This window comes from Aythya ferina (genome assembly GCF_964211825.1).
Source record: "Aythya ferina genome assembly, chromosome: 4".
In the NCBI taxonomy this organism is placed as follows: Eukaryota; Metazoa; Chordata; class Aves; order Anseriformes; family Anatidae; genus Aythya; species Aythya ferina.
Window position 1 is genome coordinate 34715507 of NC_140300.1, and position 23019 is coordinate 34738525.

Consider the following 23019-nt stretch of genomic DNA (forward strand, 5'->3'; position numbering starts at 1 on the left):
AGAGGACAGTACTGGAAGCTTTACAGAGGGTCCTGAAAGGTCTGTTTCAGGTCTGTGAAGACAACTGTGAAGACCTTTATGGCACACGAAGGCCACTGACTTCATCCTACCTGTATCCAAGCTGTCATCCACTCTTAAGGCAATTACTTCAAAGTCTTTCCAAAACCCCAGTTACAACTGAGGATATCATTATACAAATGTAAATAAATTCACTATTAATAGTAAATTTTGTTTAAAAAGAAAACATTTATTTATGTCAGCTATAAGGACAAACTTCATTTTTTTCCACAGTGGGCGTGAAAGCTCTGAGAGTAATTCATAGAGATAACAAGCCAAGAGACAAACCATCTATATCGTAGACTCTTTGGAAGCAAAACCTAAATAGAAAACAGTACTGCTTTTTATTTGGGTTTTACTTTGGGTAGGGTTTTCTTGTTTGTTTTTACCTTTTAAATGCTTCAGCAGGGTTCCTCTCACATTCCCCCGGTTGTAAGAGACTTTGAATGGCAGGATCTCTTAGTTTGTCCTCATATCCCTGGATCAGTCCACTGCTGCAGATTTGTGCAACTAAACCTCTAATGAACCCTCCAACACAGAGCGTGTCAGAATCTTGGGCCCTGCAGAAATGGAAGGCTAGAGCTTGACGATGTAAGCCTCTTTGCAGGTTTGCAGGTGAGCTTGGCCACAGTAACTCAGTACAGAGGGCTGTCTTCCCGCTACCAGGCCCTCCTACCAACAATACACCCCAGGCAGCTCCTTTCCCAGAGACAACACCGGTATTATTCCCAGAATTTGCTACAAGAGATGGTTTGTTGGCAGCACTACTGCTGCAGTTAGCTTTCTCCTGGAGGCAGTGCTGAAGCTTGTGGAAAACCCACTCCCTACAGTAAAACTGCTTTCCCTGCAGCAAGCTGGTTTGAGCCATTTTATAAAGCTTCTTCTCTTGGATTTGTCATAAGCAGCAGTACACCTTCAACACCTTAGCACAAGGAGAAACGCGTTCATCTTGCACAGAAAGGTCTTCTGCACAGAACTTGACAGAGGTTAAGGTAATCAGTTAACCTTCCTCGTGAAACTAAACAGCCTCTTCCTGGAAAGGGTGTCACTCCATTTGGGTGCTTTATTATGATTAGCATAACACAATCACAGTTCAGCTGACATCATGAAGCAGCGTCTGATACCAGCGCTCAACAATACTTCTCCTATGGCTCAAAAGTCCACACAGCTCCATGACTACATCTGTAGTTTATGCAGTTGTGTATGTTCCCAGTGTACGGGGGAGACAATACATCTGGAAAAACTGAGGCAAAGCCAGCTTTTCAGTATACACTAAGTGCCTTTCAACTCTAGGCATTAATCTCTCTGGATGTAAATCCAGAAAAAGCTGTCCATAATAAAGCGTTCCTTCTGGGAATTTTATAAAGAAAGTGATTTTTCTTCAGAGTACTATGTACACATCCCAAACACGCGGATATGTGCTATTTACTGAGAAACGGTCAGTTTGGACAGAGAACTTTGCAGGCAGACTTCGTACATCTGGGCAAGTGTCTGAGAAGTGCTTCGGATTATGGTTTCTTATGCGGTACAGATGACAGGAAAAGAAGCGCATTTACAACTTCTTATTTCAGCACGTTCATTCGTAAGCGTCTCCGTCGGGAACCGGGATTCTTACTGAACCTGTTCTCAGGTATCTCAATCGCAAGATGTCAGGAGAGACAACATCATCCCCTAGAGCCCTGAAATAAAGGAGACAGCACTTTTAACCCTACGTGCAAGCCGTAATTCGGTCAATCGCAAAGCAGACAACAAAGAGTAAAATCAATAGCTATTACTCCTCCTATTAAATTAATCCAAAAAAAGCTCTTTTAAAGAGCATCGTTGAAGGGTGCGACTAGCCACGTAGGATCTCAACCTCAGAAACAATAGATATGACAGCAGCCTCCCGGATCCCGGGAGCCCCGCCGAGCGCACCCCTTTCTCTCTGGCGGGTCCCCCCCAGCCCGGTTTCGCCACCCAGCCCAGCCCTCCCCGTGCCCGACCCCCCTGCAGCTGGCCCCGGCTCGGGCTGTGCGTGGGGGGGGCTCCTCCACACGCCAGCGCTGCCCACGGCTCCTCGCCTCGCCTCACACCCGTCTTTGTTCCGTGCTCGCCGGCAGCGGGACACGGGGCACACCCGGGGGCCGGGGCTCTCCCTCACCTCCACCCCGGGGCTCTGCCCGCTCCCTCCCCACCGCCCCGTCCCCCCCAGCCCCGGGGGCACCACCCCAGGCACGCCCCGAGCCGAGCAGCGCAGCCGGGAGCCCCCCGCGCCCGTGCCCCGCGCCCCCAAACCCCGCACAAAGCCCCCCCCCATTTCCCCGCTGTCACCCCCCGCCCTACAACCTCCGGGCTGTGCCGGAGGCGAGGGGGGGTCCCCGCTGCCTCCCGCTCACCTCCGCCGGCGCCCCCAGCGCGCCCCTCCTCTTCCTCCGGGCCGCCGGGCTCCCGCCCCCCGGGCGCCGCCGTGCCAGGGCCGCGGCCAGCCCCGCTCCGCGGCCGCCTCAGCCCGCCCGTGCGCGCTCCGCGGCGCCTCCTTCACCCCCGCCGCCAGGCACCGCCCCGCGGCCCGCCCCGCAGCCCGCCCCCTGCCCGCCGGCCGGCGGAGAAGTAGTGCTGGGCGGAGGGACACGGCGGCGGGGACGCTGCACCGCCCGCCCCCTCCTCCCGGGAGGGACGTGTCCGTGTGTCCCGTCCCCCGTTCCCCCCTCCCGGCGGCGGGACCCTGCCCGCGCGGCCCTGCAGGGGGCGGCAGCGCGGCTCCTGCCGCCGGGGCCTGGCGCCCTGAGGGGAGCGGCGGGGGGCGGAAAATAAATACAGGCGATGAAACGTTTCAAGTGCAAAAACGGCGAGGGGCGAGAACAATGGGGGTCGGATCACGCGAGGGACACTTCGCTTGGCGTCCCCTCAGCCGTCTCTTTGATGCAAGACCGGCTTTTTTCATTTTTTTTTAACCAAGCGTAGACCTAACCGCTTTTATTCTTATTTTACTTCTGCCACTCCACTGCCTTTTCTCATTTTGCCCTGAAGTGGCTCATTTCAGGCAGGGTTTCAGCACACAGCCTCCCAAAACGCGTGCAGTAGCAAGCAGTTTGTTGTCCTTCACCCAAGCGCAGCCCCCATTTTCTCCCAGATGGGCTTGGCAGCACCCTGTGCTTAGCCTGAGGCCCATGTTGCTGGCCCATTCCCACCTCATACACTCTTCAATGTAAGAAATGCTCCCTCAGCTCACAGACCCCTCAAGGCCCACATCTCCAGTGGTTTTAGCAGGGATGAAGCCACCATAAGGTCTTTCCAGTGACCTTCCTCAGGCCCACACCCCAGCAAAAAAAGGGAGCTCCCCTCCATCTTGGCTGCCCGAGGGCAAGGGAGGAAAAGATGTTCATTAAAACGTGACCTCCTGGAGCTGACTGCATTATTTACAATACAGCACTTTCCCCTTAACTTTTTGATCAACGTCTTCATGGTTACTGAAAAGAGCCTTCGTGTTAGCACAGCTCTGTATGGTTTCATACACGGGGTAATTAAAGTGTTGTGGAGCCCACACTGTGTCCATGTGATGCCATGCACTCATGAACTGCCCTTCAAGGAGCGTCCCAGGATTCTTTGTAGGAACAAAATGAAAAATTAAATTCATTTGGCATACTGAAGAGCTTAGAAAAACAAGTCTGCCTACTCCTGAAAACCAGTAGAACAAGTTTGAAGAACCTTTGGAAGCAGTGAATTACAAATTTGCAAAGCAATTGGGAGTGGGGGAGAAACAGAAAGAGAATCAGAAGTCAAAAAGTCTTTAAAAAAAAAAAACATAAACAAACAAAAAAAAAACTTTAGGCAAATAGCCTTCTCTAAGCTTTTTTCTTTCCTAGCAGTGCCTAATTTCCAGTGTGAAACAGTGTAGAGGCTACGACTCAGAAAACTGATGCTAATATGAGTTCCAAGAGACTTTGAACTGCAAAATTCCCCCCCTTGTTTTTCTTTTAACAAGGAAAGAATAGCAATAGATAACATTCTGAGTGATTAAATTGCAGTTCTGGTCAGTTAAGTTGGCTAGAGACAAAAGAGGTTGACAGTAACAGGGAAAAAAAAAAAAAAAAAAAAGCAAAACTCAAAACAAACAAAAGCAAGAAATAATTGCAGATTCAGCATCCTAAGAGCCAGATCTTAGGCAACACAAATATTAGACTGCTAGGTGTTCCAGGAAAAAAAATAATAATTTGAACAATGGTGAAAGCCAGGGGAAAATGGAGTTCCCACTTTCCTGACAACCAGGACACAAAGGAAGACCCAATTTACATGAAAAGTTGTCATCAGATTCCACAACATCTGACATGAACATAGCACAGCAGGAAGAATAATAGCATGGTTTGCTAAAATGAGATATTTAAATGTAATCAAGATTGCATTATAGATAATGACTGTAAAACACTAATCTTTCCATGCTAATGTATATATTCTACAACTGAACAGATGACGGTAATTTGATTTTAGCATGGGACGGAACTCACAATAACTGTCCGCACAAAAATAACATGTAGTGCATTTGAGCAAAAACTTCCCTTCAGAATACCAGTTATACAACTAATATGAATATAAATTAGCTGCGGGAGTGGCATAGAGAAAGAGGCAGAAAGGAGGGAATAAAAGTAGGAAAGAAATGCAGCAGGCCTAGAATGTAATTGCACCCTAATCAGTAGGAGGATTTTTAGTTTTTCTTTCAGAAGAGGACAAAATATTGCAAGATACAATGTCCTGCACACTTATTTCCAGAAGGATGCATGTCTGAACTAAAGGTGAAGGTTCATTGTGGCCTTGCGTTGACCCCTGATTTACTGTTAGGAAGCAAAAGCATATAGATACTTGGGGTGATAATAAGAAAAAAAAAAAGAAAAAGATCAAATTTGTTGGAAGGGTTAAAAAAATGAGATTGCCATGAAGTAGGCGGCACAGCTCCTTAGGCTGAGAGCTTTCATCTGTACACAAAAGAGTAAGACCCTAAAGTCAACCTTCAAAAGCAAGGAGGGCATTTTGTTATCAAGCCTATTTGCATAGTACCTTCTATTTATAACGTGACAGCCTACATGACATCATCCTGGTGAATTATTATAGCTAAGAGTCAGATATTACTGATACAATTTTGCAATGCTGTAGTTAATGAGACAGTCTCAGGATAAGAACCAAACCTTATTTTGTGGTTTTGTATAACTCAACTTGACATAGATAGCAAACCAACCATGATATAATTGGGTGCAACCTTGCAGACTCCAAGACTGACAGATAAGACCTAAAACAGACATAAAGAAGATGAAACATATCAAAATTTCCCATCTGAAAAAATACTTTCTCTTCTTGAAGCTTCAGTGGTCTGAGGCTGTAATAACCTTGCTGCTTAAACTGAGCTTCATTTCAGGACCTAGTCTTAAAATACAACATGAGGTTTCTGTCTTGCAGTTTTAGGCGTGATTTTATACTTATCAAATACTAGTTAACACTAAGAACATGAAAAGAAACTGTTAGTAAAAAGATTAAGTTCTTTCTTTATGGAGTGTATGCCAACATTGGAAGGTCTAAGGGGTGGATTAAACAAAGCTGTGACACTTTCTAAATGACTTGCAGCATCTTTCTTCAGAATGTTAGAAAGGACTGATGATGTGCTTTTCAGTTATTTTAACAGTTAACAGTACAATGCTATTTAGATACGAAAGTTTGTTTTAAGATAACGTAGTCAACCCTGATAGGCAAAGGAACATGATCAGTTGTGATGACAAACATAGGACAAGGCTGATATTTGAAGTCATCGGAATCTGAGTAACCATATGCATGTTAAAACTTTTGTTTTGTACATGGTTTGGAGCAGCACTGTTGGTTTGTCTGCTTTCTGGTTCATGCATGACTCACACCCATTACTGGTCCCACAGTCCGGGTGCGCACACATCCCGTTCAGGCTGGTGCCAGCTCTGCAGGGCTGCAAATCCTGGAGAATCTAGTAAAGTCTCTGGTAAAGCTTTCGGTAGACAGCCATTCACATCCAAAAATAAATGTTTTTTTATGGGTGGGCCCGAGGCACCATTGTCGACTTAAACACGCAGCAGTCATTTCAACTACTTTTCTGACTTTAACTTACTGGTTTTCATGCATAATTATGTATTAATTCAGCTACTTTATTTCTCTGACAGGTAAAATTAGTGAAGTTGATGGTAAATAAAGATAGAGCTGACTTAATGTAATGTGAGAAAATTAACATAAGAAACATGTTATAATTTCCCAAGCAAATAGTGGAAGCCTTATCACATGAAATGCTTAGGCAAAGACATGAGTGCGTAATTTCTATAATGCTGATGTTTAGGTCCCAGTTCAAAACCTACCTGGAGTGAGAGGTTCTTTCATCTTAGGCCTCACAGTATCATAAAATTTCTCCACAGAACAGCCTGGAAGCCCTGTGTGTGGGAGGCTTGTGTTCAACCTGACACCCACTGTCATGTCTGTAGGTCCCCTACGGCAGGGCTGCTGCTCCACTGGTGGCTTCTCAGCCTGCAGAGGTGCCTGGGGTTATTCTGTCTCTCCCACACAGAGATCTGCATGTCTCCTTATTGAACTCTGAGGCTGTTGCTGTTCTGGTTTTGAACTTCAGCAAGGTCCCTGTGGATTGAAGCTCTGCTATTTGCCATGCCAACTACTCCTCCCACATACTACAGGGATATCCACAGGCTCACTAGTGGTGTGCCCTGCATCATTATTACCCAGGCTAACAATGCATATGCTGGAAATCATCAGCCCTCGCTATCAAGCTTGGAGCCCCTTGCTAGTCACTGGCTGCCAAATGGATGATGCCAGTCATCAACCAAGTGGGATAGGCTTGTTTTCAACTCTCCAAACAGCCTGTTCCTCCAGTCCATGCTTCCTCAGTTCCTTCATGAGAATGCTGCAGGGGACGTCAAAAGCCTTTGACATTGCAGTCACCATTTCCTGATCATCCGCAGAGCCAGTCATAATATCAGTTGTGCTGGTAAAGCACAAATAGCCTACTTACTACTTGGAAATGAAATCTGAGTGCTTCACGATGTCCTCGAATTGTGATGAAGTTGATCACATAGTTCCCTGGATCCTCCTTCTTGCCTCTTTAAAGAAGATAACTAGAAAAAATAGCATTATAGATTGAATTATGAGGGACTTTCCCTGATCACTGCAGTTTTCAACAGATAAAGGTAATAGTGTTATTTTATGTAAGAATATAGCTAAGAAGTACATTAGTTCCTTTCATTTCCTTCCTCAAGCCTTCCTCATTACCCAGTAATTTGAGTAGGAGTACTATCTATCCCATCTTTTCAAACAGGATCTCTGTGAACAAAGGATGCAAGAATGATCGAGCTGAAGTGAAATTAAACAAAAGATCCTGGACACAATAATGCAGAGTTTCAAACACTTGAATGGGAGAGGAAAGAGATGTATTCTTATTCCTTCTGAAAAGGAAATTGTTCCCACTTCCAGGCTGGCATCATTAGTTTCTAGGTTATTATAGAGCTGCTGTACTTTGAAAGGCAATTTAGATTTGATGCAGACAGGTCAGGATCCACGCTCCCTTTAAAAGGCAGGACCTGTTCTGTAGCCATCAAAAAAGGAGAGAAGGAAGCTTGCATACATGTAACCCTTGTGAAAGTACATGCATGCACAGAATACCCCAGTGATGGTGGGGGTCGCTTCATAGCTCAAGAACAGCGCCAAGACAAGCTCAAACTGCTGTGCTGCCAATGCTGCCAAGACCATACAGCAAGGTACAGCAGCAGCATTGCAGGTATAATTTTACAAATAGCTAGTACTCTGGGTATCACAGAATCATCTAGGTTGGAAGAGACCTCCAAGATCACCCAGTCCAACCTCTGACCTAACACTAACAAGTCCTCCACTAAACCATATCACTAAGCTCTACATCTAAATGTCTTTTATCTTTAGTATCTCAGTTATAACTACACTATACAATCATCCTACTAGTGCAATCGCTCATCAGTGCTACACTGTGGAAAAAAAAAAGCTCCTCCAGATGGCTGTTCATAATGGAAACCCAGTTTAAAGGCTCTGAAATGCTTCTGGAGTAGCCTTTCTCTTCCTCTCTTGACATGAGAGCACCATCCTCCCAAATTAGGCATGGGGATTGCACACTAAACTTAACTGATGTGCTGGGAGACACTTTTATGCCTCTTTGGCAAAACCCCAACAGCTTTCTATGTTGCTACAGCATCTTTTTAATATCCAAATATGCTCATACACAGCCATAGGAAGAAATGAATCTTCTGTATAATTATTGATATTCAACCTCTGATCCTTACTGGGCTTGGGTTTGGCTGGTTGTCCGGACAATACATTACAATTTTTAGGCAGCTAACAAAAATACTCCAGAACTGTGACTTTGAGTCTAAGAAATGCATGTTAATGTAGTTTAATGTAGTGCTCTGTGTCTGCCCTGCCTGTGCCATTCTGACCTCAGCTGTAGTGTGCACAGGGGTAGGAACATACTCCAGCTTCCTCCTACTATAGAGTAGCATGTAACCCAATATTTGTGCAATGTGAATTCTGATGTAACATTACCATCCCATTTAATAAGTTGACAGCACAAGGTCAGTCAAAATTAATAATTAAGTATAATATTCTGGAAAACAGGTGCTGCAGTAGATAACTAGTTCTGCTGCATGAAAATACATGAGGAGCTGCAATGAATTTAAATGTCTTACATGATGGTGTGAAAGTGTCTATGGAACAAAAAGAAAAATCCATGAGCAGTAAGCCATAAAACTAAATCAAGAAAGTGACCTGATGTGAGTTGGACCAGAAATATATTCATCAAAAAAAAATTTAGACTATGCATGAAAAAAGATAACCAGATGTCTAAGGATAAGAAATATGTAAATGAAGAATCAGAATTATTACAGTAACAGAAGAATTTATGCTGAAGCAAGATTTCATATGAACTTAGTAAAATTTAAGTATTTATGTGGGAAATAAGCTTTAAGCATTGGGAATTTGTGTGTAGTTTATGCTCTTACTATATGTTCCTCATGTAATCTCACTGCTTTCTTCAGTGTCTGAACACTTGCCCTGACCCGCTCTGTGATCTTGAGCAACTCGTGTAACCTTATCCGCTTCTGTTTTCCTGTCAGTGCAATAGGATAGTAAATCTTTCCTATCTCCCCTTTTATGCCTGCTGTGCCTGGCCAAACTGCAACCTAAAGCAAGATTTACCAAAATATTTTGTACTGCAAGGTAGTGTTCCTCTAACTGGCTAAGTTTGGCTGAAGTGACATTGAATCAGTGTGAGCTATGCAGACTAAACCATAAGCAATAAGTAACCAAAATACTTCTTGCTATATTGGCTATTGCAAACCTCTGCCCTGTGCTCACTGTGTGAGAAGTCATGCTGATACACTCTATAGTCAATCTAACTCATTTCTCTCAATGTAGTTTACCCTGTTGCGAGATCATTTCTTGGTATTTGTGAATTCATGCATTTTATATGCTGTTCTGCAATCCTTGTGGAGGCAAACTGCCCATTTGACAAAATCTCCCAGGTCACTAAGCACTCGCTGCTGGACTTGCTGTATTAAACCCTAAGCACTTCTGCTATTCTTTCAAATTCGTTCGTGCTCCACAGATCCTCATTTTTCTCCTGAGTGAGAAAATTACAGGATTTCGCCTGTCCTTTTAAACTTTGCCTGAATGGGGATCAGCCAGCTCCATCTGACGTGGGATGGATAATTCTGCGATTTGTTTCAATGGCTACAACTAGCTCTATCAAATAGAAGTTTATCTGTAACTCTGGAAGCTGAGCTTACCAGCATTCTGGAAAATATGGAATGTTAAGGAATAAAGTTGGACATAATTGCATAAGGCAACCTTAAAAACCTTTTCCTTATAAGCAGACTCAAGTACCAAAGCACATACAACAGCTCAGTGTTCCCAGGATCAGGAGGGAAGGTGGTAAAACAGTGCTGCAGCATCCATAGCTGCACTGAAGTCTTTTTTGAAAAGTTATACCCGCTGCTTGTAGAATTATGTTTATGCTTACAACATTAATATGCTGTAATATGATTAATATGATAAATGATTATAATCAGCATAATTCTAAGAAAAATTTCATCCAGGCCACTACAGTGTTATAGACACTCAGTGAATGAAGTTGTTCATGACAAATTGTAATCAACAGGGCTAAAGATACAAGAGATATTGGAGCTGTTTTGCTGCATCTATGAAATCACTTGATTAGTCCTTTTCTAAAAGACTTCTGAGCACAGAAAATATATAGTAAGATTATGAATTTTTAAAGCATGTTTTGGATAAGTTTGCTTAGATTAATTACAGATTTTTGGATCCAGAAGGGGAAGCTAAAATATGTTCCTAGAAGTATGCTTTTAGACTTTGAAAATAAAACGAGAAAGATAAATTAATGTTGATTGAAAGAAGCTTTTGTATTTAGTGTGGAAATGAGTTTTAGTCTGATCATGCATCTCCTTTGATAACCATAATTTTATTCACTTTCCCTAAATAAGAAACTATTTTCCACCTTCCATTTTAATGTACTTTAAAAATCCTAAATAATTAATCTATAAAAGGAATAAAAAGTAAAAAAAAAATCAAATTGTTTTCTTATGCAACCATTCAGAACTTTATATGCATATTGGAAGAGAAGGTTTAGTTGCTTTGACATAACTTTTCCGCTTTCTTTTTCCCACCACGACAAAAAAAACAGTGTTTTATGGGCTAAATTTTACCTGCCAAACACAGAAGTTGCATGGTTTACTTATAACTTTACAAGCTGAAGGTAAGTCAGGAGAAATTCATCAGGTACCTAAAACTGAACAGAAAGCTGAAGTTAAATTGAAGTTAAAAATTGATTCAGGGCAGATACTAAATATGGTTATTAAATATTTCTGCACAAATTCACAAATAATTGTTCTACAAAGGAAAATGCCTGCAGACATGTAGATACTATCAGTTAAGATGCAGACATAGCTACAGAAAACACTACAGCATGAAACAGAAGAGGCAGAAGCAGTGCTAAGAATATTCTTCTCTTCACCTGTAAAGTGTGCAGTAAGCTACTGCAAAATCAGAGAAGCTAACCACCCCAACAGCTTCCACAAATACCCTTTTACATTAAGTGGCAAAACGTTCTCCTAAATGAAGAGTACTATCTTGCCTCCACAAGGATTGCAGAGCAGCAACTATTCTGTCCAGTAGGTAGGCCTGCGACCTTTGTTTTGCCCAGCATAGTGCACTAGGAACATGGCAAACAGACACGACCGTGGCCCTGTGGTAGCTCTTCGCCAGCAAAGAGTGCGAGGACATTACTGAATATTTTCTATGATCTCCTACTATTCAACACCTTACCAAATAGCCGGCCTTTTCTCCATTGCATTAGCACACTGTAGAAATGCAAACTGAAGTCAAAATCCAGACCACATCTTTACAGCCCAAAAGGTTCAGTTCAGGTTGTTTCCATGAGTGCCTCATCTTCATAAAACCCTGTTAACGCTCTTAGGGAGCGGGCACAGAAATTGAAACTTCAGGAGAGATGAGGATCTGGTTTATGACCATGAAATTCTGTCCAAAAAGATTAAAGGGTATTTGGATGTGAAGCAAGGTTTGTCTTGTTTTAGCTTTCTCTCAAAAGCGGGTCTAGTCGGGAAAAAAAAAAGACTAAAAACCAAAGATAATAGAAACAAATAGTTGATTAAAAGAAAAAACACATTAATTTGAAGATGCAGTTCTGAAAAATAACACTGGTCTATGTTGAAAGTGTCATTAAACTAAGCAGAATACAGTCTGGCCTATTCACCTCTTGTAGCTGGGTTCCTGTGACCCTGAACCTGCAGGTAAACAGAAAAAAACGGAGAAAGCATAAAGCCTATTTTGTTATAGTCATAACTAACAAGGGGCAAAAGACAAATTGCCTTTATTTTGCAGGCTCTATTGAGTCTTAGCAAGAGGAGTCCAGTACCTTTGTGCTGGTTATGACACATTAAGAGAAGGCACATAGGACCTTGAAGCTGAGGATTTAACAGAAGAAATAATGGAAGGATTTAAATGGATTAAGTGTGTGATGGGACTCAGGCAGAAGGAGGTGGAGATAACTTCAGCTATCTAGTAAACGAGAAGAGGGAGAGATGATAAATGGAGTCCTGAAACCTCCACAGATTAAATTATCTTGGTGGGAGGCAGGTGTGAATTACTGGGGAAGTGTGAGGACTAAAGGGATTTTTTTTATTTGCTGGCATAAGATAAGTTCCCATTTATGTGACATGGTCACAGTAGTGCAACTGCTTGGAGCTGTGTATACCCGTATACATGTGTTATCTAAGGACTGGGGAATAATTCTTAACACAAGAAAAGGAACTTCCAGTGTCTCACTAGAGACTCAGTGAAGTGAAACAGTAGAGCAGCAGGAAGATTAACTTTGACATACATAGAAAAAAGGTATTAGTCACCATGGTAAAGACAATCTTACTGTAACGGCAAGTAATGAAACTAGTCTGAAGAAAATTATACAGCAAATAGACAATGCTGCAGTTGTTACTAGAAATCAATTACACGACCTATTTCTGTATTCGTAACATCAGTGGTTTTGCCATCACATTGCTACAAGTCTTTCACAACTATTTTCAAATCTATTTGTGTTTCTCAAGCAGTAAGAAACTGTTTGGATGTGAGCCCATTATAGTGTCTACCCTGTTTTGCTACATTTTTCAGAATATACATGTATTTTCTTCCCATTTAACTTCTAATAGAGTAATCACTATTACCCTTATAGTAACAGGTTAAAATCAGGTTTATCAGAAGTTGAGTCAGATTTTGTCAAAAAGGAAAACAAATTCTATGTCTTTCTAATTTAGAACTGCAATTTATGTCCCTCTATTGAGCCCATAGTGCAACTGTTCTAATAGAAAACAAAATTGTTTTCCTACTTTGACAAGTGGTCCCAATTTCAGAAATTGCTGATTGCAAGTCAGTGAAATTTTAGTAAAACAGGAAGTTGAAGACACTTTCTACTTTGCAACCATTTAAGAAAAGCAAACAAAGTAGCTGTTTTCTAGGAGTTTTAGTCTTAGACAGGTTCTTTTGCACTGCATTCAGAGCATTATACTCAGTGGAAGAGGATTAAGTGTTTTGTTACTAACTCAGTCTTATTACTGGAGGTAATAGCATTCTTGTGTATCAACTGCTAGACTGCACAGTTTATAATCCTATTGACATAAACCAAAGTCAGATGTGAGCAGTACACAAGAGCAGCCCTGACCATGACAGCTGTCCCAGCTTTATCAGCCAGCGAAACTGTATACTTTCATTTAGTAGAAATATTTATTTCTAATTTCATGCCTTTTTTTTCTCTAGGTTTAAGCTGTTCACCCTAGCCATCTGCATGGGCTAGTTATGTTCTTTAGCACTTTGACTGCATTCTCAGAGGGTTACAGCCACTAGCTCTGCTACTGGCAAGCTTGATTTTCTAAACACTCCTTGAGATCCACCCACACCATGAGGAGTACAGCTCCCCAAATGAAATCAATTTATTATTGTGAAACTTAATGATGCTATGGCAATGGGTACTTTTTGAATGTCATAGATTAGATAGATTAACAAAATGCTTAGAAGGTAGGTGGTTGATACTGGAAAGGCAAAGTGTGTTTGCAGTGTACGTACAGATAATTCCAAAACTTCTAGCCAAATCAAAAGAGATTTGCATCGGTACTTCTAAAGAGAAATAGATTAGTGAACAATGTGTAGTTAAAAATAAAGTTTTAAGCCAAGCTGATGAGTACAAAATAGTGTAAGTTTTCAGTAAACACTGCATTGCCAGATGCTGGGTTCTCCAATATTGATGCTTGACAGCTCCGATATTATCTCTGTAAATGTAGGATTAGTTGTGTAATTCATCTTTGAGAACATTATTAACTGTATTAACATTGTAATTGACTCAATATATCTGGTTCCTAACTACCTCAAAGCCAATGCCTGGTTTTATACATAACGTTTGGGTAGGAGATGGGATAACAGGTATGAGTGGAGTTACAATGCGAAGCAAGTATTTTAAGAGCCTCATTGTCCTTAACTTAGCTGAGGCTTGAGATGGAACTGTTTCTAGCTCTGGAAGAGAACAAGACCCTGATGTAAAGACAGTCCTTTTGTGGGTTCCCCAGAGCAGGGAGTTGCCACTGGGAGAGCACAGCAGCAGCAGCCCTTGCGGGTATGGAGTCAGAACAGTGCATGTATATAATTATATTCATGTTCTGATTATAGAGCCAGATGACTCAAACACATGTTGCTGCTGTTCCTAAGAGCGTAGAAAATTTAGACCACACCAGTCACCACAAAAAAGGTACATGACAACTGTCATTGTGCTGGTTTGTAAGCAAGGCACATTGTCACCTTTATGAAAATCTGCTTCATTAAGAATAACATCAAAGTGACATTTTCATTTCATACTAATGACTGCATAATTATTAATTACAGTAGCTACAGAAGTAAAATCCCAAGGAAGTCTCAGTCATTCTTCACCATTGCCAGGTAGTTTTGGATTGCTTTATTCAGTGGGAAAAATAATCCACCATGATTTTGGGGAAACATTGCATGTAGAAATTTTGCTACTGTCAGTGAATATCCTTCTATGCCAGTCTTTAAAAAAAAATAGAGCATTTATTAAAGTGTTACCACAGCTCAGTTAATTCTAATCATACCTTGCATTATCAATGTTTTGAACATACAGAACAATCAGAAGATTGTTCAACATTGGGCTGAATCCTGCTAAGGAGTAACCATGATTCCCAATGACAGTTGTATATTCTATTAATATATTCTGTTACTAATAGCATCTCTGCTAATTTAAATTAGTTCTTTTTTTTTTTTTTTGCCTTTTTTTAGATGTTTCATTTAGATATTTCATTTAACTTGAACAGTGAAATAAAACTAGTGTTTTGTTTTCAATGAGTTTCAGATTTGATCTGTGCTCATTACAATTGAAAAGCCTCCTATTAGCAAGTCAAGGTAGAAAGACTGAAACTGCAACCACAGTATAATTTTTTACAGTACTTTTTTCAAAATGATAGGATACTTTGAAAGTAAGAGCATCTGATGCTTTTCAGATTTGTCTGTTTACATACGCTCTTGCTATTTCTTTGCTCTTTGTAGCATTAACAATTATATTCTTAGAGTAGAAGCTAGTAGAGTAGAGATAGTGTAATTCAGTGTTTTCTTTCCATACTGAAGAGCCAAAGACAGAAAAATAAAAGTGGATGAAAAATGGATTAAGCTACACTAATTGTTCTCACTGAAAATAAAGTACCACCATAATGCCATTTTCCAACAAATAAATTTGGCATTAAAATTAACATTTTAAAACCACTTTGTGAAATTTTAATTTTGAAGAATGGCAGCTGCAGTCCAAAGTGACCTTCTGATAACTTTCATGCTTCCTCGTATGTATTTTAGATAAAGCATACAGACTATTAAAATATGGTTCTAATTTCCACTCACAGGTATAATGGCAAGTATGAGTTCCACCTGTCCTATTGGCCCGTCAGTGCTTTAAAAACTGAACATACACATAGCAGATCTGGATTTGTATCCTAAATAACAATTTGCATACTTGCATGTGCAGAAACATCTAGCATATGTATGCCTGTTTGCACCAGAGGAAATGTGCAGACAGAAGTTTAATGCATGTTGATTTTTCCATATTAAGTATAAGCATGTATTCATCAATTTGTATATATTAAATATTTTCATACATCAAATTCTATGAATCTATAGTGAAATTTAAAGCCCTTTAAAACTTAAATTGATATTAAATTTGTGCCACCATGGTCTATTGGTCAATACAAATAGGAAAACTTTATGAAATGCTTGGTAAAGAAAGAGCATTCACCAGTAAATTTTTGCTTGAGAATGGTTGCCCCTTAACACACATCAGCTTTGTAAAATTAAGAAATGAACCAGCACTCAAAGAACATCAGAACTCCCTAGATATGGTAAACAGATGCTGGTTAGCAAAATTATATCCCTGGAAAATGGTAAGGATATGCACTCCAGTCAGGTATCATACAGCAGTGCAGTTTCAAGAACAAGGACATCTTTAAAAAAAAAAAAAAGAAAAAGAGGTACTTAAAAGGCTGACTTAAGGAGATAAATATACATTTTGGTAGGCTATAGAGAAGCCAAACACAGGAAAATCTGGAAAGATGTTTTTGTGATCATAAAAAGACCCATAGGACTGCTACAGGGTGTCTGGGAAAGAACTGTGTATAGATATACTGAAGGTCCTCATAATAAAAAAAAATGAGACAGTAGAAAAATCAAACTTTGTCAGGGAAACATGAAGTCCAACTAAAGGATATGGATTTGGAAAGCTTTGTTGTAAAGGTGAAAAACCATGGTTAATAGTAAGAAAAGAGCTTGGAAAGGGGGAATTTAATTACAACACCAGTTATACACTCTGTAATGAGTTCTGGGACATGAAAGACAGTATGGTGAAAAGGAGGACACTGTAGGCTTTAATTAAACACAGAGCATGGACCTGGCCCTCTAAATCAATCATTATTTCTAGGAGGCAAGGAGGAGCACTGAGCTGTGTGAATGTGTGAACAGAATTTTGGGTAACAGCCCTGCAGACTTCTGAGGAAATACTTTGACAGATGCTGAGTGGGACTACTACTCCTTATGTTCATCCCAAAGGCAACAAAAAATTAAAATTACTTCATGGTATCCAAGAAAAATCTAAAAAATATCTTAATATAAGGCTTGGAGTTTATTTTTTTTTTTCCCCAGGATTGGAGTGAGGTATTGGAAAGAAAACACTAATGTTCAGATGGAACTCACACCCTACTTCTGGCAATTCAAGATAACTTTCCTCTCATGCAAAAACTAATTCTCTTGCCCTTGTTACATACTTAACTGCAATTAAAGCATAGATCCAACTCTCCAAGCAGTTTAAACTTGTCTACCTCCATAAACGTGAGCAGGAACATGCTTCTTTAACATTAGCTAAGGATTAGCCCACCACCTATGTAATAAATGGTCTAAAAAAGCAGTCTCCAAAAGATTGGAAAGTATGGTTATCATCTTTATGCAAAAATCATATCAAAATAATTCTGAGTGATAAACCATCACTCAGTCTTTTCAGGTAAGTCAGCAAAAACTTCACATTCATACCAAGAAGGGGCTCTTGCTGATGACATTTGAACATCTATACTCAGGTAATGATATGACATTTGTTTGCAAATTGTTTTACTTGTTTCTGGTTGACTGCTAGGTATTGATGATCCCAATTCCTGTTATATGCCCACTTTTTCTTTTGTTATTTTTGTTTACTTGCTGGAAAGGAGTTAAATAACTGGACATAAGCTTAGGATTAGAAGATTCCAGGTTTTACAAGAAAGCAGAAAACCAGTAGAATACTTCCAGGGCATGTTAAAATCTTCCTTTAGGCATTTTCAGGTAACACTAGTTACTAGGGAAAAGGTTTTGAATCAAACATCTGGAAGCAAATCAGTCACAGCATTCCTGCAACCTTTGAAGCAAAACAGTCAGAGTATATGGCAGAAGAGAAAAATGAAATTTCAGAAAAAGTTACCATCTTCCAGTCATGGAAAACTCATACATTTATCTCATATCAGTTGGGTAGGTCTGCACAAACTGAGAACAAACAGCACTGAGGAATGACCCACAACTGACCACTACAGCCAGCCGTGGATATTACATCACATTTCAGTCACGGTGATCGATCTTTCAGGTCTTTATTTCTGTTAGTCTAATGGCACAGATGCTCTTCTACCTGCTTCCACAAACATTTTCCATTTTCTTTGGAAAAAGTACTTCCTTTCAAACCTCTTTTCACCACAGGGGCCAGAGCTGGAATGTAAACCTATCGCCCCAGGTCAGACCAATGGCACTGGATCATGCTGACGTAGTAGAGAAGTACATGCTTTACCAAATGCAGAGACTAATACTCTAATCAAGTAGCTAACTGCAAGTATAGTAAAGCAACAAAATGATAAAGTGTGGTTTACTTCAGCTTTTCTTTCTAATAAGTGTAATAACCGAAGTTTTCCATATCAGCTAGATAATCATGTTTCTTCTGTGTGAACTATCTGGGGTCCAGTTCACACTATAACTCTTCCTCCACTCTGGACACTTTTTTTTTTTTTTTTTAAATATTCTGCCATTTATTTCCACAGAACCTGTGAGAATTTTGCATTACTAGGACTGGTACTCTTCAGTGAGATCCAATTTGAAGTGGTTAATGAATTCACAAGTACTGACTGAGCTGTGGACAGGCAAACATACATTCATGAAGAACGCCTGATTGCACGAGACATGCTTGTCCTAGGAAGACTCACTGGAAAAACTTAAAGTTTCTCTGTTCAAGTCAAGTAGTGAAGCATGCTCCCAGTTCCAAAATAAACCATCTGAAGATAAGGCTAAAGAAATGTGTGGTTAAATATCAATGCTTCAATCCAGAGATACCTAGGTCCTCAGCAGTAGATATAGAAGTTTTTAAAGGAACAGCTTAAGAATGGCTAGATTTTTTTCCTTACGACAATTAAAACATAAGATAATTTATTTGCTCCAAAACCAATTATTAATATGACTTCCTGGCTTGTCAAGAAGTCCTAAGAAATCTTCTTAAATCTTTACACTTATGGGATTTGAAAATCGTACTTAAATATTTATATTACTTTTTCCCCTGAAGAACTGAATCCACCTGTTATTGTGCAGAAAATATATTAAGCTTCTATTATAAATATTAGGTTTCTAACACCAGCTTGTCTAATTCCAGCTTTTTTAAAAATAGAAACCAAGCTATTTCTAATGAATACATCACATAACAATTGTGAAAAGTAATAGTGAAATGATCTTGCTGGATCATTTTAGGCATTAGCTCTCATAAGTCAGGCTTTACAAGTATAGTTGTATTGAGTGGTTTTTAAGGAGCAAAGGATGGGTAAAGACTACATGTATGTTCTGCCAAACGAAGAACCCTTTCCTCCTAGGGAAAAGCCCTGTACAACTAAATGAGTAATAATATACGGAAATGATTATGCTTTTTCTGCTCGGACCCTTTGCATAATAAGGGACACAATATTGCAGCCAGAGTATTTTACATCTTTTATTTTTAATTGAGTTGTTTAAGACGAAACCCTTCCTTTCCATTTATTTTAATGTCTACAATCAACATTGCTAATTGCCTGGATTTTATGAGCTTACTTGCAGGGACAAGTGATTTAATGATATTATATTGGGTAAATACCTTTTCCAGGATGAAAAGAATCCCTGGGGAATAAAGTAAAACTGCCTTCTTTTCCTTTGTTTTGTCTTGTTCCTGCAACAATAGTTTCACTTTTCAAAAGTACATCTGAGAATACCTTCAATCACATACAACGTTAAGACTGAATGCTCATATATGCTTTAAGATCCAAAAGTGTAGAAACAATTCCTAAATATCTTCCTGGTGCATATAGAAAAGACAAAAATAATCTCAAACAGAAAGTGTTTTGAGGATCTAGAAATACCAAGAACTGGTTGATTTCCCTACCTATGGAAGTAACTCTAGAACATGACTAAGGCACTTAAGCTCAATTTTAATAACCTTTCTGGCAATGATTTGTTCTATGCTACACATTTCTACTGAAGTATTATATACTCAGTCCTAAGAGGCTTTTGGGCCTTATCCCTACCTTGATTTAGAGTAACTTAAGGAGGATATTAAAATATAAGTACACTTATGCAGAGAAAAAGATGAGTTGCAACAGAAAGTTAATCAGCTTGGCTTTTTCACTAATGACAGAAGTTAGTATAACAGATTGTTAGATGCTGTACCCTTCTGAACAGTTTCCAACTTTAGAGATTACTGTATGGCTCATGTAAAAGGACCAAATTAAACATCTATTACAACATTCTTCTTGTCTTTGGTAAGTCAATATGTCAAACAAAATATTGTTCAGGTTTCTAAAATTGGAATTTTTAAAAGTGCTTAGATTACAAATTGGAATTTTGCCATGGGTAATAAGAGCTATTAACTGTTTCAAACAGTATTGGAGTAATTTTGCAGGTGCACTTTGAAAGCAGTGAAGATGCTTGAATGTTTCTTTTTTAAAGAACAGCAAGAAGGGATATTGCAAATTATTTCTAGAAAGATCTAAATGGCTTTGCAATTCTGCATCTTATTGAGAAACTGCATGAAAAATTGCATTCTCAATCTACTATCAAATAATCACTACAGCAGTTAACTCCTTTGCATATATCTTATACACAATATAAAAAAATGTGTATCTATTGCTGACTAATTTCAAAAGAACAATTGAGTTTTTCATGTTGTCTGAAGTTTTCTAAAAATTATGTAGAATTTAAAAGATAAAAGTGAGAACAGTGAGAACAAAGTGGGACTGATAGAATACTTTTGCCTGTTACCTACTTGCTCTGGTGTTTCTGTGAATCTCATCAGAAATGTTTGAAATTTTAGGTTCTCAAGTGCTCTTGTAGATGTGGTCTTTCATTTTCAGAAATGTCTGGCAGAAATATCAATTAGGCTGTTTTTAAGTGAACATTTTCCTTTTAACAAAATTACTGTATTCAGAAGACAGGAGGTACTCCTAGCAGTGAAATTACTACATTTTGACTCCAAACATTGCTGATGTATCTCAAAAAGAAAAAAGCACATGGATTACTTTTTCAAGTGTCCTATTTTACAGGTTGAATAGGCTAGATTATATGTCATACAGTATTGCTTCCAATTCTTTGGCTGCCTGAATCTATCCAGTGAAATAATAAGAATTATCTATCCAGTAAAATAATAAGAATTACTTTAATTACACCTCCAAGGACAGCAGGAAGCATGATGTGCTCCTTCTCGTACCTTGCAAGCAGGAGGCCCTTCTTGTGTGCTCTATCAGATCTCAGGAGGGATGATACCTTGGGGTGGTGTAGCTCTGCATGCATCAAGGGGAACCAACCCTTCCCATGCAAACACCCAAAACATCAGGTCATCTCTTTCCTAATAGAAACGTTCTAGGCAGGGAGAGATGCAATTATCCGATGACAGGCTGGTTTGGTAGGTCCTCCAGGTTCAGATAGCCAAGATAAGCATCTCAGGCCCCACTTACTCCCCACTCTCCTGCTGTAGCTTCTCCCCAGCCTGTGGTTTTCCCCCGTGCTGGCTGCCTTGCAGCATTTTTCAGTAGCAGCATGTCTGGTGCCTTTCCAGCCCTGCTGCAGAGGGGTGGCACTCAGCAGAGGCTGATGGAAATCACAGCCAGCTCCATATCTGTACCTACATCACCAGAGCCACTAGCCACAGCTGTCAGCTTCCAGCTTCCTTCCTTTGATTTGGCTACTTCAAATTCAAACAAACAGCAGCTTTCCATAGGCTGACATACTGCAAAGGGAGCAAGATCTTCCAGGGGAAAGACCAGTGGCAAAGACAAAGTGCAATCGTGCTATTCAAAACATGCAAGGAATGAAGTAATATGGGCTATTCCTCCCACTCCTTGCAGGCTTTCATCAGAACTGCAGCCAGCTGAAGGCATTGATCTCAGCCTGTAGCTTTCTTGGAAGGCAGTCTAAAGAAGAAAATTTATTTCCAGAAGAATTAAAGCTTATTTCAAACCTCAGCACCCTCCACCATTCAAGCACCTTTTTCATTTTTTTGGCTCCCTTCGCTTTATAGAGCCACACAACTGAAACAAGCTCATTCAAATGTTTTCCCCTGAGGAATGCAGAGAGACATTCATTACAGATGTTATCATGTAGGTTTACCTTATACTGAAATACAGTAACAACCACAGGTATTGGTGCACATGAAAGTGAATAAAACTGACATCCACTTGTTAGCCTACCTAATGAAGGAGGAAAGGGCCAAGTCATGGCTGCAGTGCTATGGCAGGAATGCACTATTTGGCCTTCCACTTAGTAAAAAAAAATTCTGTTCAATTACAGCTGATCATTTAGCACACGGCTTTACAATTTACAGCAGTGAATGTAGTAGCCTTCAAACTCCAGTTGTAAGCACTAAGCTTTTCCTACGTGCATTTTAATCCATCTAACACGATGGCTAACAACCTCTCATTTTTCTACTTTCTACAGTACAAACATTGCAGAGATAGACAAATGCTTCTATTCATGTGACTTACTTTAAGTATAATATATCAAAAATGCAGAATACATAGCAAGACTGCTGAAACAGTAAATATGCAGCATACCTATCAAGGCTCCAAAGCTCTTTTGACCACACACACACCCTTCCTCTTGCTCATGTAAAACAATGAGTCAGCTCAACTGCATGAAGGAATTTGTACACTATTTACAGGAACAACATCCCAAAATGTTATGAGTTCAGGTTTTAATAGTCATGATTTTAAAAACCATGAAGTATTTTGTTTAAATTCCAAATCTCCATGTCTCCTTTTGAGAAACTGTTCCTGATGATATCCCACTGATAAGATTTTCCATTAGGAAAATCCTGAAAAAAAAACAAACATCACCAATATTTGCAATACATTTTCTGCATGTCTTTGTGCTAATCAGCCATCTATGTATTTTCTCTCACGAATTCTTATTGTATTATATAGCTTATTCAGACGAGCAAATGATGACATTTGCCTCAGAAACTGAGCTTCTTTCTTAGACATCTAAGAAAGAATTATACCGCATGAGGTTTTAAATAGTACTTTGCGTGATTCATCAGTTCATGACATCCATACATCATTACTTCTTAAAGCAGGTTATGGCAATAAGAGTTTTATTCTATATTAGCAAATGCAAGTAAAAGGAAAACAAAACAAAACACAGAATGAAAAAAGATCTTAAAGCTACATATCCTGCATGTTTTCCAGACAGAAGATTGGAAGATCTCCAGTGGAATCTTGATTTAATTCAAATGGTGGAGACTGCACAACTTCAATTACTATTTCTCTTTCATACAAAGTAAAGCCTTCATTCTGACCTTGAAAA

General features: G+C 39.8%; 1 protein-coding gene across 3 annotated transcripts in view; it reads right to left on the reverse strand.

The window, feature by feature from the left end:
• ANKRD50 (ankyrin repeat domain containing 50) overlaps positions 1-23019 on the reverse strand; it is a 63111-nt gene that overhangs the window by 39257 nt on the left and 835 nt on the right. Inside the window, exons 2-4 of one of the 3 annotated variants that reach the window (XM_084517542.1) lie at positions 10794-10876; positions 7064-7166; positions 447-1736 (exon numbers count right to left, since the gene is read on the reverse strand). In XM_084517542.1, coding sequence (XP_084373668.1) covers positions 447-925 — 479 coding nt within the window. In that variant the 5' untranslated portion in view covers positions 926-1736; positions 7064-7166; positions 10794-10876. Of the gene's footprint in view, positions 1-446; positions 1737-2382; positions 2420-6398; positions 7167-10793; positions 10877-23019 lie in introns of those variants that run through there. The other 2 variants (XM_084517541.1, XM_084517543.1) reach the window with 2 other exon arrangements.